The 17,017-nt window shown below is 34.0% G+C and overlaps 1 protein-coding gene across 6 annotated transcripts in view; it reads right to left on the bottom strand.

The window, feature by feature from the left end:
• BRDT (bromodomain testis associated) overlaps positions 1-17,017 on the bottom strand; it is a 50,990-nt gene that overhangs the window by 23,460 nt on the left and 10,513 nt on the right. For all 6 annotated transcript variants that reach the window (XM_075999812.1, XM_012790896.3, XM_075999818.1 and 3 more), the window contains exons 4-13: positions 16,783-16,920; positions 15,228-15,354; positions 12,138-12,301; positions 11,175-11,525; positions 8,731-8,859; positions 7,632-7,820; positions 6,825-6,997; positions 6,456-6,745; positions 6,253-6,366; positions 6,030-6,176 (exon numbers count right to left, since the gene is read on the bottom strand). In XM_075999812.1, the coding sequence (XP_075855927.1) occupies positions 6,030-6,176; positions 6,253-6,366; positions 6,456-6,745; positions 6,825-6,997; positions 7,632-7,820; positions 8,731-8,859; positions 11,175-11,525; positions 12,138-12,301; positions 15,228-15,354; positions 16,783-16,920 (1,822 nt within the window). The remainder of the gene's footprint in view (positions 1-6,029; positions 6,177-6,252; positions 6,367-6,455; positions 6,746-6,824; positions 6,998-7,631; positions 7,821-8,730; positions 8,860-11,174; positions 11,526-12,137; positions 12,302-15,227; positions 15,355-16,782; positions 16,921-17,017) is intronic.

Below are 17,017 nucleotides of genomic sequence, written 5' to 3'. Positions count from 1 at the left end.
GATTTAACTACAGGGTTTATTTAATATCTACCAAAGCACTGAGATACACACTCCAGAGATACCAAATATTATCAGCAAGCCAATTCAAACTAAAAACTTAAAAAGTTGAATACGAGTATAACATGATAATGCAAAAACACAATATGCTGCTGCCACAGATAGCAGAATTACTAAGGATTCTGAAATTAGAAAAACAAATCACACTTCCATTATAGAAGACAGGGTATAGAAATGTGATTAAAGTCACTACCTGGTTCTGCTTCCTTATTTTATAGAAAAGAAAGAAGGTCCAGAGATGTTAAATGATTTTCCCAAGCTGATCGTCCAACCCATGTTCTATTGATAAAAAGCAAGCAATTTGGTTTTGAACTAAAAAAATGTACTCCCCCAAAGGAATGTTTTGGCAATTTCCACTGACATGTTTCATAGTTCTTTTAATATTCAGAACAAATCAATTACAGACTAACTGTTCCTTTTACCAATGGCATTTCAAATAGTTAGAAAATGAAAACAAATAGAAACCACCAAAACCCCTCTAGACCAAAGATTCTCAAACATGACAGCACATCAGAATCACCTGGGATACTTTTAACACATCATATACCTGGCTGCACTCTCACATTCATAGCTCACATTCAGTCACAATATTTTGAGTTTCACAGGTGATTCAAATGTACTGCCAAGGTTGAGAATCACTATTCTAGAAAGGCTGTCTATTCAGGAAGACCCAGTTTGAACAGAAAATTTAAAAATGCATGGGACAAAATTTATCATGATTTCCAAGACTCAAGGCTCAAGTATGAACCTTAATATATGGAAAATTTTTATACTCTGGGTCCTTGAATTTTATCCATCTAGTGCTTGCTTTGAAGCAATTGATGAGAAACTTATAAAAGTTTAAAAAAGAAACTTAAATGATGAACTCTAATCATTTCTCTTAAGCTTACTAGCTTAAATGGCAAAGATCACTTAGAGTCTCTCTTTGCACACTTCTTGCATTTACTAAACCATTTTCCCTTAAAAAATTAACACAAAATCTAGACTTGAACCAAGTTTGGCAGTTTTTGGATGAGATCAGGCAGGGTGGTATGGCCATAGACCAAGTTTTCAAAACTTAAAAAAAAAAATCATATCCCTGTCACTTCTATAGAACACCTAAGTTATAGTACTTAAAAAATCAGGCCAGGCATGGTGGCTCATGCCTAGCACTTTGGGAGGCTGAGGTGGGAGGATCACTTGACACCAGGGGTTTGAGACCAGCCTGAGCAACAGCGAGACCCCCATCTCTACAAAAAAACAGAAAAATTAGTCAGGTGTGGTGGCAAATGCCTGTAGTCTCAGCTACATGGAAGGCTGAGGCAGAAGGTATTGCTTGAACCCAGGAGTTTGAGGTTGCAGTGAACTTTGAAGATGCCATGGCACTCTAGACCAGGCAACAGAAACCCTGTCTCAAATAAATAAATAAAATTTAACAATTACTTTTTCTACTTTGAAGTCACCCATAACTAAGAAAGGTTAAAAAAAGAAACAAATGTTATTTTAAAAACTCATAAATTTCATTCTCTGAACATGACACTAATACCAATAAAAGCAAAAAGTCCAAAGAATAAAGTGACAAATTCACTTTAAGTCTTAACCATATAAAGAAATATAGTGAATTGATGTCATACTCATTGGGTTTCTTTGTGTTTAACTGTGTAACAAACTGAAATTAAACATGACTAAAAAATACTCTATTTCTCACACTAATCAAGTATCTGAGCCTACATTTAGACAGTTCCTGAAGTTATTCCCTATAAGGTTTTAATCAAAATCACTACTATTGATTGCCTTCTCTCAGTAACACTATTAATGCCAAAATTAAAGCTATTAGTTATAATATATTCCTTCTCTATTATTTAACTCAAGGTAACCCCAAGGTTGTTGAACATTAGAAAATTCTCAACAGCTTGTATATACACATATTAGCACAGCCTAGCCAACATAGGATATATGCATTAGAATTAATTTTATTTTCAAGGCTTATCTACATCTTTGATTTGACATTTAGTGATATTTTGATAGTGATAAAAATTATTTTAAATGATTTTATATTTATACCAATGTTTAATAAATGTTGACTTCTCTGCACATGACTATTTGCATATGCTGAAGTAATTCAAGAAGATAATTTAAATAATAAAATCAAATTAAAATTTGCAATGAAGTACTGCTTCTAGCCCACAGATCTCTCATTTTCATTTTTTAGGAAGTTAGGATTTCATTATAACTCTCTATCTTGAAACTAAGTTGGTATCTTGTTTAAAATGAAAATTAAGTGAATCACCTAGATTTTTATTTTTTTATTTTTTTATTTTTTTTATTTATTTATTTTTTTTACTAAAGATTTGCCTGCAGAACACCTAGATTTTTAAATACAACTTTCCTTAGATATCAATTATCTACCATGTATTCAAGTCGACTTAACAAAGCAGAATTAAGTCTATTATTTTTCAAAAGTGTATAAACTGAAGTTTTAGAATGATGGAAGATATCCATTTAAATAATGTGAAATAATAGCTCCAAAACTCTTACATAACATGTTTTACAGGCATAAACTCTTAAAATACTTGCCATACCTAAAGAGAAGGACACTGTGATAAAGAGAGACCAACTTATAATACAACATAACCATAATAAGTAGTCAATAATATTAAGTAATTTAGAAAAAGTGATTAGAGCTCTGTCCCTAACAACTAAAATTCTAAAAGGCTATGACTTGGTTAAGAAAATTGCATAAAAAGCTGGGCACAGTAAGTCATGCCTGTACTCCCAGCACTTTGGGAAGCTAAGATGGGAGGGTTGTTTGAGGCCAAGACCAGCCTAGGTAACATAATGAGACCCAGTCTTTACAAAAGCTAATTTAGCCAGGCATGGTGGTGTGCCTGTAGTTATAGCTACTCAGAAGGCTGAGACAGGAGGATTGCTGGAGCCTGGGAGTTTGACGATGCTGTGAGCTACGATGGTGCCACTGAGCTCCCGCCTGGGCAACAGAGGGAAACTGTCTCATTTAAAAAAAAAAATTAAGAAAAGATAGAAGAGAGAAAGAATGAAGAAAAGAAAAGAAAAAAGACAGGAGGGGAGGGAGGGAGGAAGGGAAGGAAAAGGAAGAAAGGGGAGGGGAGGGGAGAGGAGAGGAGAGGGGAGGGGAGAGGAGAGGAGAGGGGAGGGGAGGGGAGAGGAAAGAGGAAAGGAGAGGAAAGAGGAAAGGAAAAGGAAAATGAAAGGAAAAGGAAAAGGACAGGACAGGACAAGACAAGACAAGACACTGCCTATAGTTAATCCAGGAAGACAAGTATTAAAACCTAGATTAAGAAAAATATGGCTGGGTGCCCCTGCTGCAGTCCTAGCACTCTGGGAAGTCAAGGCAGATGACTGCTTGAGCTCAGGAGTTTGAGACCAGCCTGAGCAAGAGTGAGAAAAAGAGGTGTGGTGCCGCAGGCTTTATAATCCCAGCTACTCAGGAGACTGAGGCAGGAGAGCTTGAACCTAGGACTTTGAAGTTGCAGTGAGCTGTGATGAGGCCCCTGCATTCTAGCCTAGGCAACAGAGCAAGACTCTGTGTTAGAAAAACCCAAACAAACAAACAAAAAACTACTAAAGATCAGTTTGCTTCTATCAGAAGAGAATTTGCCATAGAAGCTTTCATTAAAGTTTCCTCTATTAAAATTTTAAAGAAAATCTCTTCTCTTTAAATACTCAAAACTCTATTAACCAGAGCCCTAAAAATAATATTCAACTGTTAAGTTTCAGTTCCAAACACACCATAATTAATTTTAAAGCTATAAAATCATTTTATATTTTCAGTTAAATTTTACTGATGCAGCAGATAAAAGTTTTTGTTGATACACTTAATTTTCACAGATTAGATTTAAACAGACCCATTTCCCCATCCCTGAAACTTTGACAAAGAATTTGTCATTTGTTCTCAAGAATGTCTTGTACATAATTAAGAACAGTAGGTACTTTATTATTTTAACAGTTGGTATTGTTATTGATAGAGTCTGACTTGCTTATTTTTCACAATTTATAGTCCATTTAATTCTTTATGATTTTTGTTATTGCTGTTGGCAGGGAAGTAAAAAAATATGCTTAGCTTACACACTAGAAATGAAGAACATTGAAGGAAGGATTTTAATGGGTACAACTGTAGTTAATATTTAGGACAAAAGATCCTTTTTCTTCATTTACTTACTATATTAAGCAAAGATATAATTTTTCCCCATTTTGTTAGAATTTGTATTTACAATTTATCACATACATAAACAGCATTTTGCCAACAAAGTACATGGTTTGAATGTTCATAAAACAAAGTTTCAAAGATAAATGACAACTCACACTATCAGGTTAGAAGACAAATTGACCTTAGTGTCACAAACTGTACACTATCCATAATGCAGTTTCGCATATAAAAAATATATGATTTTTAACAACATTTTTAAAACCCCTTTTAATTAAAAAAGATGACATTAAATAAGAATGTCAGTCATAAAGTAAAAATTTGGCACAGCAGTGTTTTAGGATTAGAATTCTGAGGCTGAGTTATTCTGCTAGAAACTTAGGAAAATATAGCATATACATCGCATCATTTTAAGAACACAAATGGATAATAAACATTCTTTCCTTCAAGAAATATATGGGAATATTCTGTCAGAAACTGTTGATATTAAAATTAAACTACTTTATTTAAAAAGTCTGTATATAATACTTTCCCTCTAATACTCAAGGCATTTATTAAAATTAGATAATTAAAGCTAACAGTTACTGTAAGAGTTTTATCCAACAAATAAAAGACAAAGTGCTCTAACTTATTAGGTCACAAATACTTTATTAGATGATATTACAAATGCTAATTACAATTTAAAATACTAAATGCAACTTCGATTTTTCCAGTATTGTTTTATGCATATAAGTCAAATATAAGGAAATAGTATATAATCAGAGCCCTAAATTAATTTTTAAATTTTCTAGTATGACAAATTGCAACAAAAGTAAAAATTCTTTATTCTTACAAAAATGTTTATCACTATATACTCTGTGAAGTGTAAAACAAAATGCAGCAATCAGCACTATATAAATGCAAGCTAAACAGAACTGAGAGTGAAACAGAATGTACTACAAACTAGCAGAGCCTACTACCAGACTGAAAAAGAGAGATGTTCTTATAAATGGTTAAGAATTCCTGATGTCATAATATTCTGTGTGAGATTTTTTTTTTTACAAAGACAACTAAATTGCACAAAAAAAAATCTCATTTAAAGTAAAGCCAAATTTAGCCACAAAAGTGTCCCATCTTCTGAATTTGTCTTTTGGTCAATAAAGATGGAACATCACCAGGTAAATATTCTTGCAGCAGTGATTACTTTGTCAACTACATTCATGAAAAAGCATACCAAAAATATCTATGAATAACCTAAGCTTGATACAATTGATAAATCTATGTACGATAACATGTACTTTAGCATGACTGAGAATCTGGATTTAAAGTACATTTTTCTATAGATGGAAAATAATATTCTACAGTAACAAAGCCACAGAAGTGAAATAAAATCTGCTTCTGGGATGACTGGTTTCTTAATTCAAAATGTATCACAACATTACGTACTTTGCAACATTAGAGTGATCTGATATATCATGGAGAGTAAAGTGAAAAGTCCCTTCATATAATCTTTTATTTCATAAAAAGAAGATCAGTATTTTATTATCTGATATTTTCTGGTATTAAGATCTGGTATTATTTATTAAGAGACTATCCCACCTTGAGTAAACTTATTTTCAACATTACAAACCTACAAATCACATATGTATAATATGCAGTTTTATTTTACACAGTATCTCTTTAAGGAAAATATTAAGATTGTCAACATGCAATTAAATAATTATTGTGGCATCCAAACTATAGGTTTTAAGTAAGTAACAAATATTTCTTCAAAATGTAAGTATCAATATTACAAGAAAAAGATGTTCCCACCAACAGAGGGACAGCTAACCTGATTCGGAATCACTGCTGTCTGAAGAGCTTGAATCACTGCTGCTACTTCCAGACTCTGATGAGCTGCTGCCACTGCCACTACTACTGCTGCTCTCACTCAGTCGGGAACCACAACCAACAGCTTTGGATGATTGTGTTTTCTCAGCTACAAAATAGGGAAGAATGTTAAACATGCCAATAAAATTAAATAGTTGCAGGAACATTTAAAAACCACTACCTACGTTTAGTTGGACGTTTTCTAGAATTTAACCGATTGTTGACATCCAGCAACCGTTTTTCCAATTCCTGTTTTTTCTGTGAATGAAGTTCTTCTTTGGATTTCATTATTTTCTTAGCTGTGTGATTTAGGAGGGAAAAAAGTGAGTATAATCAAAATGTAACACATATATCAGACTGATTTCTATTAATTTACAGAAATACATACCATGAGGTCTTGGTGGTCTTTTTCTTAGACATGCTGCAACATATTTTTCTAGTTCTCTTAGGGTTGATGCTTTTAGTGTTTCAAAGTCTATCTCTATCTCATCAGGATTGGAATTTCTCAGTGAAGGCTCTCTCGATTGTATTATGCGAACTACACGACCAAGTTTATCACCAGGGAGTTTATTTATATCCAAACTTAACTGCCTTTTCTCATCATAGTTCATAGGTTTAGCATTATCTCCATCTTCAGATTTCAGAGCAAAGGCCTGTTGTTTCCTCTTCTTTGGTTGACTGTACCAAAAATTAAATTGAGTCAAACTTATTTTAGATAATGTTATTATTTTAATAATCTATCATAAAAGATACTTACTTGCTCTTAGCCTTTTCCTTTAGTTTTGTCTGCTTAAATTTTTTTCTTGGATTTTCATCTATGTTATTAACCTTTTCTTTTTTCTTTTCCTTTTTAGACTTCTCATTCTTTTTCTTTAGCTTACGGAAAGGTACTTGGGACAAAACCTGCAGCTGTTGGTGAACAGCTTTAAGCTGATTATAAAGGAAAAAAAAATCATTAAACACCCAGGGCTCTAAATAGTTAAAGACACTAGAAAAAAATTAAGGCACTCCAAAGTCAATAGTATCTTTTGTGAAATTGATTTCATCATATTTCCTTCAGGTTTTTATTTCATTTCACAAATTCATTGTTTCAAAGGGCATATATTACACTACAAACACTATGTGCTCAACACATAAATGTAAATATTCATCTAAAAACAGACCAAGAATAATTAACATTTTCAGGTGGTCTTAAGGTTTTAATCATTGAGTTTTTCAGGCTTGAGCTCACAGCAGTTAATGTTTTATTACATAAGGTAGCAAATGTTAAGTAAAATCTCATTCATAAAATCTCAGATTATGTCATAAATCCTATCAGTGCGAATCAACCATTCATTATGATTAGGAATATAAATAACTATTTTTTAAATAAAAGAGTTTTATAATATACAGATATTTGATAAGGAAAAGACTATTAAACATTACAAAAGTGTCAATAAGTAAATAAAGCCACAGTTGCTAAGTGATCTAAATTCAAACAGTTATAAATCTACAAAAAGGAGTTTATAATAGATCGGCAGCTCATAGAGAGATTATCAAAACTTGTATCAATACAATCAACTACCTGCTCCTGAAGCTTTGCAAGTCGCTGAACCCGTTCATCTTCAGAATCATCAGAAGAGTTACCTTCCGAGGAAGCTTCACTACTGCTTTCTCTAGCAGTGGTTTTGGGGGGATCTGTTTTGATGTGACATACGGGCATACTCTCAACAGGTTCATCTGGGATCTTGGCAAAATGCATTTCAAAAACATCCTAAAATGGAAAATTAGACTTTTAAGGTCTTCTGCATTTTTGAAATTTAATGCTATAATGACAACTTTTAATAAAAAGTACACTTAAATATTGTATTTTGACCAGAATTCTTTTTTGACTTTAAGAAACATCAGAATATATTAAGAATTATGCTTCTCTGCTTGCCAAACTTAGCAACTTTTCTCCATTTTTTCAGGCAAACTAGATCTCTCAAGTTATATAAGGGACCTTCTTTCAAGGGCCCTGTAATTGTTGCAACATTCTACTACCTCCAAATGGCTCAGCCTCTGAAGTCTGGACTGTCCCTTCGGTGGGACATGGGCTCCAGTCAACCCTGTCTCAGAATCTACTGTCCTCACTTTAGTGATATTTCCCTAATTTCTTCTATACACAGGGAAGCTTTGTTACAAGATCTGCTACTAAAGAATGTAATAACTCAAAAAACAAACAACTGTCACAGTTTTAAAAGTATGATTCATAGGTCGGGTATAGTGGCTCATGCCTATAATCCTAGCACTTTGGGAGGCCGAGGCAGGAGATTTGCTTGAGGCCAGGAGCTGGAGACCAGTCTGAGCAAGGGCAGAGACCCTGTCTCTATAAAAAATAGAAAAATTAGCCAGGTGTGGTAGTGCCTGCTTGTAGTCCCAGCTACTTGGGAGGCTGAGGCAGGAGGATCGCTTGAGCCCTGCCTGGACTTTGAGGTTGCAGTGAGTTATGATGATGATGCCACTGCATTCCAGTCTGATAGAGTGAGACTTTGTGCCTCAAAAAAAAAAAAAAAAAAAATTATATAAACAGTTTTATACTACCTTAGGGGTATGAGTGTTATTCTTTACCTCTTGAGTTATGGTACTAAAAATTTTAAACTATGTTCAGAGGAAAACATTTTCAGAGCACAAGTACAACTCACCTGAAGCATTTTTGCCATTGTCACAACTTCATGATCCGGAGGATTGTATTTGTAGCAATTCATGAACATTAATCTAACATCTGCAGCAAATTCATATGCATCCTTATATTCTTGGTTGTCCATTTTCCCCTAAATTAAAGAAAAACTACAGGATCCATAAACCATGTAGTTTAATTCAGTAATTATTTGAGCACCTATCTTAATTGTGAATATTATGAAATACAGACAAATACACAAAATAACAAAAATTTACATGCCATTCAGATTTGACAAATGTTAAAATTCTGCTACATTTGCTTCATATTTTTCAGACTTTGGAAAAACTCAATGAATTTTGACAAACAGAGATAAGAAAAAACAGGATATTCCAAATAAAGAGAAGAATAGGAACAAAAGTAGGAAAACAGAGTGTTTTCATATGACCTTGATTAGGCAAGTTTGATAGTAGGAAAGCAATGAAAAGATAATCTCCTTAAACCAAACAACCTTGAACATCTATATGAAAGGTTTATACTAAAATTCTCCAGGGAATGAAAGACATTAAAAACAGAAGAGTGATATGAGCATTAGATACATTTTTAGATGGCCGCAAGTAAGACAGAAGTGTAAGATATACAGTAGCCAGTTAGGAAGCTTCTATAAAAAGAAAAACTAACAAGAAAATCCCATAGACTACTGAGCAAAACATGTGTAAATTATTGGACAATTCACAAACAAAAACAAAAGGTTAATAAACAATTGCAACAAGTCAGATCTCATTTTTAATTAAAGAAATGCAAAACAAAAACAGGAAACATAATTTTGTACCAATCAGATCATTGGCAATTGAGAATGATTTCAGAGAACTAAAGTCACCATTTCCTAGTCCTTGGAATCTATAATAGCATCCTAACCAGTGTACACATTGCTGCTAGAGAAAACATGAAAGTAAAAATGAGTAAATTGTTTTCATGTTTAATGGCAACTCTTGGCCTCTTTATGATGTCTTTCTTGTTGAAGACCTAGATTTCCTTCCATCCTCATTTCCCCCCAGTCATTCCTTCATATGCTCATTGTGTTTCAAGTTGGCCTAAATACAGTATTCTAACTATGTCCTGTACATCTCAAGGCTGTCCTAAAAATTGTTCCCTCTCTCTGGAATATCCTATGACTTATAATGTCTTATGATAGTATCCTTTAAGACTCAGCTCATTTCAGGTAATGTTTCATGGCTCCTGAATCTTAATCAGGGAAAAGTAGAAAAGCAGTATTTTGAAGAGACAATAATAAGGTTAACCTTTTCTTCAGAACTTAAGAAATGATTCTTCAGACTGAAAGTACTAATTTCCAAACAAGATGAATAAAATTAAATGTACAAGAAAAACATAGGAAAGACAGATTGTTTACAAATGGATGAGAAGTAGACTGACAGCAGATATCTTATCAGCAACAATAGATGCCAGAATATATCTTCCAAATGCTGAGGGAAAATACTTGTCATTCTAGAATTCCATAGTCATAATTCTATAGTCAGAATTAAATATCTCAACAATAATAAATAGGCCCAGGAGTGGTGGTTCGTGACTGTACTCCCAGGCACTTGGAAGACAGAGATAGGATTACTTGGGCCTAGGAGTTACCAGCTTAGGCAATATAGTGAGACCTGGTCTCCAAAAAAAAAAAAAAAAAGTGACCACCGCTTGATAGCTCAAACCTTGTAATACCAATACTTTGGAAGGTAGAGGCAGGAGGACTCCTTGAGGCCAGGAGTTAGAGACCAGCCTGGGCAACATAGCAAGACCCCATCTCTAAAAAAAAATAGAAAAATGTAACTGAGGCAGGAGGATCGCTTGCGGCTAGGAGTTGCAGGCTGCAGTGAGCTATGACTGCACCACTACACTCCAGCCTGGGAGATACAGCAAGACCCTGTCTCAAAAAAAAAAGAACAAAATTGTAGATGTTATAGTTCATTCTTTTAGCAGTTATCCATAAAATTAATACACATAACAGTTAAATTTTTCCAACAATTTAAAGCTTGCAAATCAGAAACAAAGAAAACATCAATCCAGTAGACAACAACAGCAAAAAAAAAGGCAGGAAGAGAGTTAGAAACTACACAAATGCCTTACCAAAACAAACAAAAAATCCCCTCAAACACTAGAATTATATAATTATTTAAAATAGTTTTGAAGCATATATAACATGAAAATGTCCATAACACAGTAAGTGAAAATACGGGTACAGATTCTATTACATACTGTCACTCAAATGTTGTAATGTATAACTGTAGATGTGTTTAAGTAGAATAAAATGAAAAGATATATTTTTAAATGTTCCAGTGATTAACTCCAAGTGGTACGACTGGTGATTTTAATTTCTTCCATCTTTTTCTGGATTTTAAAATTTCTTTGCAATGAATTACTTTTATAAAGAAGAGAAGTTCCTCCTATTAAGGAAAAATTTACCTTAATAGTTCCAAGATCCATTGGATTTTTTACAATGTCATAGTAGTTATGGAGTCCCAAAGCATTAACATCAACAGGATTATAAAAGGGCCATGCATATGAGAAATGTTTCTTTGCAAGCATTTCTTTAAGAATCTCACTGCAGTGCCTTAATTGTTCAGTTACTTTAACAGTCTTTACACCTTTATATTGTTGCTGAGAATCCGGCAAAACATTCTTCAGCACATTTTCTTTTACAGGGGGAATTCTCACTGATTTTTCTGTGAGTGTTGGAGAAGATTCACTACTTGCTTTAACTACTGCAGTTGTAGGAGTTGTTGTATCTGCTTTCCTCTTCACACCCCTTGTAACCTAAAACAGAACAATTCAACAAAAAACTTCATTAAGGTGATATTCAGAGCAATATTTTTCAATTATTTTGATCATTATTCTTACAAGACAAAAAAAATTGGATTTACTGGTGCCAAAAGTCTTTGTATAGATAATTTACACATACTGTTTCAATCCATGTATTAAACATTAGGAAAGGTTAATTTCCTTTTATAGGTAAAATAAATAAAATTTTCTACCCATACGCCAAGAATGTCTTGCAAATGAGATGAATGAAAGGCAGAAAAGCAAAGTCATGGTTATCCCCCAAAAGTTTCTGAATACCTGAAATCAGCTAGAGTACACAATTTTAAAAAGAAAAATATACAGGTAGACAAATTCTGATTGTTAATACTATCATGATTCTAATCAGTTCAAATTCTACTAAGAATCTAAGAAACCTCTAAAATTTGGCGAGTCTTCTAGGTCTCTGTTCACAAAATTTATAAAGAGGCAGCAATGGTGTGACTTAAGATTGTTACATGTTGAAGACCAATTTTCACATCAACTGGAAAAAAGTACAGACACTACAACATCCAAAGTTATGTTGACATATTTACGAAACCAATGATTTTGAAACTAGAATAAACTTACTTGGGCCACAGTTTGTGAGCTAGAGTTGAGTAGAGCTCCTTGTGCCATATTTAAGGGAGAAACAGATGCCTCAGGAGGAACTGCTTGCTGCTTAAATACTTTCTCTGTTGTTTTGGGGGATGGTTTTTCTTTAATGGAAGAAACCACTTCATTCTGTTGAGTGCCTAGTAAAGTATGAACCACAGTCAAATATTTGAGTGAGTACTGTATAAAACACCATTTTCTCTCTTAGTATTATATTTTAATTCATTTAGGTCAGCTTTTAACAATACAAACACTCCCATTCCCCTTTGAAATCCTCTCACACAGTAGCTGACAGTGTTAGACCAATTTAGATATAATAAGAGGTTTCTTAATATTATAAAATATACTTAATTTTATAGATATCTGATTTATTTAGCACCACTAAAGACCATCCCAATGAGAATTTTTTCCAAAAAAAAGAGATTTTTCTGAGCATCAACATTCATATTTGATAATTCATGACAAATTACAGTACTTGTCTTCTTATTATAAAGAGACTTCAAAACTTATTATTAATGGCATGTTTATCAATTTTATTCAACAAGGTGGCTAGCTTAGACTAAGACTAATAATAGAGCTCTGTGGCTAGCTTCAGGTAGCTGTGAACATGAGTAAAAATTTCAGATCCCCCGGAGACAAACCATATAGTACTATGTGAGATCTTCAGAATGCTTTCTATAAATATCCAAAGACCTCATAATTGTTACAGATTGGCCACAGAACAAAAGATGTGAATATGATTCTCTTATCAACACATCCTCAGACAGTTCTGCCATAGGAACAGTTGTGCATATTTTTCTGCCCTGTATGTTACCAGAGAATGTTATATTTGGATCACATCACTCTGAAATCTCTTATTACAAAAGTCCATCCTTCCATCAAGGCACTCAATTCTTCTATTATAATTGCTCAGGACAAAACCTTTAGAATCATCTTCGACTCCACTGTATCTCTAACCCAACAGCCAATCCACCAGCAAACGCTGTTAACTCTATCTTCATATCCAGAATGCAACCGCTTCTTACAAGGGGTAATCACTCTGGTCCAAGGCATCATCTGTTCTCAACTGGATTACTGCAATAACATCCTGACTGGTCTTCCTTCTGCTTTTGCACCTTACAGTCTGTCCTCAAAATAGCAACCAAAGTGATCTTTGAAAACTCAAACAAGATCCTGACATTTCTGTTTAATGGCTTCTAATCTTCTAAGTTAAAACCAAAGTCCTCAGAATGGCCCACAGGATGAATATGTTTTGCATGCCCTCTTCTCTCGACTTCTAACTTCAGTTCCTATTACTTCCCTCCTCCCTTATTTCACTTTAGCCTACTCGCCTTGTTCTCCTCAAATTTAGCAATCAGGAGCAGACTATTTGCTTTGCCTGAAAGAAGATATGCTTATATCTCACTCCAACATTTCCTTAAGGCCTTTACTCAAATTTCACCCTGTATAAAAATCACCTGTATAAAATAACGCTTTCTCTCTAACCCACCTTCCCATTATCTAACTCTCTTATTCTCCTTTATTTTTTCCATGCCATTAACACATTTGATATACAACATATAGGCATCCCTGGCTCTCTAATTCTTGCTAAACAAACTCAGTAACTTCAGGAACTAAATAGATTTGAATGTATTTAGCTAGGCATGGTGGCTCACACCTGTAATCCCAGCTACTCCAGAGGTTGAGGTGTGAGGATCTCTTAAGGCCAGAAGTTTGAGACCAGCCTGGGCAACAAAGCAAGATCTCATCTCTACAAAAAGTAAAAAAATTAGTTGGGTGTGGAGGCACATGCCTGTAGCTCCAGCTACTGGGAATAGGCTGAGGTAGGAGGATTACTAGAGCTCAGGAGTTCGAGGCTGCAGTGAGCTATGATCACATCACTTGCACTCCAACCTAGGTGATAGTGCGAGACCCTATCTCTTAAAAAAATTTCTGTTGATATTCCAACTATTGCTCTTTGAACTCAGGAGCTAAACAGATATGTACAGAACAATTTAAATACCATACTGATGTATGTATTATCTTCCCTACAAGGGCTTGTTTTAATCCTCCTGTAGAAGGCCTAGGTCTTATATTGTCAGACTTAAGATTAATCTTTTCCAAAATAAGAATAAAATAAGAACTTTAATAATCAGTGAATATCTCACAGATTTGGTTGAAGCAAACTGTAAGTCATGACCCATCTTAAAGATCTATTTACAATAAAGAAAAAGTACATATTACTATCAACAAAAACCTCTATTAAGGTTTTTGTTAACCCACTACAAGCCTCCTATATACCAGGCACTTAAGTATATACTTTACAAACATTTATAACCATTAAAGATAAATATTGTCCTAATATTATAGATAGGACAATGAACATGAAATGATTAAGGAACTTAACAAAGATTACACAGCTTGAGTGATATAAAGACAAACCAACATTTATGACATTCTTGTTAACCTCTATAATAAATCCATTTGAATACCTAAGATTAATTTGTAACTCCATATTTAAATGACATGATTGTTAACTATAAAGATGTTTCCTTCTAAAGCTTTTTGTGAATGAGTTAACAAAAAGTTAGAAAAAAAGACAATATTCAAATCCAAAAGTTAACATTTCATTTTCAGCTATGTGATTTTTTTAGTACTGTGAATTGGGCCTTCTTATCATTATAGTACAGATACAATGTCCACTGAAAAGAGTAATAACAGCTATATTTATTGGGTCCCTACTATGTGAATGACACCAAGTTACAGGAAACCTAGCTCCAAGGCCATAATCAATGCAATCCTCCTTATTCTTGCATGATACTCACCCTTGTTGCCAAGGTTCAGCAGACTATCTAAATGGAAACTGGTAACAATAGAATAGGATACAGAAAGATTTCCAGATGTCTGTCCCCTTTGAGGGATTTTATATTTACTTCCAGTCATTACATATATGAGAGAGACGAGAGAAAGACAGAGAGAAGAGGAGAATTGGGGGGAGGGAAACAGACAGAGGGAAAGAGGGATAGGGAACGGGGAAAGAGGGGGAAAAATGAGAGACAAAGAAAAGAGAAAATATAAACTCTTTACCTCCTGGCTTACTTTTCTTTATTCTTTCCTTACCACCCACAACTTGCTCTTCTTGTGGCATCTGAGATAATTTCTGCATAAACAACTTCTCTAGAGCTTGTGCCATAAGAACAATGTCGTCGCCAGGCTAGAAAATATATTAAATATATCATAAGGATGTACACAGTATGGTCACTATATTGAATTTTTAAAATTCAGGCCACCTTATGGAAGGAAGTGACATAGTACTCCTAGACAGTACTTACCTCTTCTGAATTAAGTTTAGAAAATAATGAAGCAACTCACATTTTAAATTCTAGCACCTTACCCCTTCAACTTTTATTTCTAAGTTAGGTAGCTCAGGAAAATTAAACTTCATTTTAAAATGTTAAATGTGAAAAGACCTTTTGGAATTGTTAAAATGAAATTTCTAATGATACTGATTATTATGGCACTGATTTTTTAAAAATTCACATTGGAGTCAGGTACAGTGGTGCACACCTGTAGTCCTGGCTACTCTGGAGGCTGAAGCAAGAGGATCGCTTGACACCAAGAGTTTGAGTCCAGCCTGGGCAATATAGTGAGACTTTGTCTCTTAAAAAAAAATTCACCGTGGCTAATAGTTTTAAACCTTTTGTACATATAAGGTGACATTGATACTGACCTTGAGAGCCAGATCAAAATTTCTATTACATTTCAGTATCACTAGTGATTTTAAATAAACTAAATCCCGGATACTTAGATTTCCCATATTTACATGGAATATAAGCTTTAAAATATTTAAATACTCTAAAACAGTTTGAAAAGCATACAGTACCATAGGAAATAGGAATACTATATGGAGGAAAAAGCAAATACACAAATCCAATTTTATGAGTGAGAGCAAATGTGAAGATTAAGTTCAAAAATGTCCACACATACACCATATGCATTAACACAAATGTGGCTGGGCGTGGTAGCTCAAGCCTGTAATCTCAGCACTTTGGGAGGCCAAGAGGGTAGGACTGCTTGGATCTAGGAGTTTGAGACTGGCCTGGGCAACATAGCAAGACCTTGTCTCTACAAAAAATAGAAAAATTAGTTGGGTGTGGTGGCAGGCACCTATACCCCCAGCTACTCGGGAGGCTGAGAAGAGAGGCTCACTTGAACCCAGGACGTTGAGGTTACAGTGACCTATGCTCACATACTGCACTCCAGCCTGAGGGACACAGCTAGACTCTGTCTCTAAAAATAAACAAAACAAAAAATCACAACACACAAATGCAAGCAAGTACTACTACTAGACTAGAACAAAGAATGTGTGTGATCTTTAAATCAACTTATTGTGAAGTCCAGAAGTATGAAATCTGTTTAGCTTCTTAGGTTATGTTTAGCTTCTTAGGTTATGGCCAAGGATCCATACTGTGAATATTTATGTGTGAAAATTATGAAATCCAGTGAATAAACATTATCCTTAAAAATATGTAAAATATCCGATATTAAGACTTAAAATCTGAAATCAGTGCATGATTTTCATACTTCTCTCTCCTATATATAATAGTAAAGAATTTGTAAGTATAACATAAGGCTTACATACCTTGTTGTACAAATAACAATTTGAGAACATTGTATTGAAATCTTCTATACATTCTGAAGCCTTCACATAATATTTATTCTCCAAGCGCTTCTTAATTGTATTTAAATCCATTGGGTTTTTTATAATGGTATAATAATCCTATGGTTTTGAAGAAAGTCTAAATGTTAGTAAGACTTAATACACCACAACCACTGGTACACAAAGAAATTTAATAAGAAATTTGTCTATCTGACAA

The sequence above is a fragment of the Microcebus murinus genome, chromosome 2, assembly GCF_040939455.1.
Source record: "Microcebus murinus isolate Inina chromosome 2, M.murinus_Inina_mat1.0, whole genome shotgun sequence".
NCBI lineage: Eukaryota > Metazoa > Chordata > Mammalia > Primates > Cheirogaleidae > Microcebus > Microcebus murinus.
This window is presented reverse-complemented; position numbering and strand designations above follow the sequence as displayed.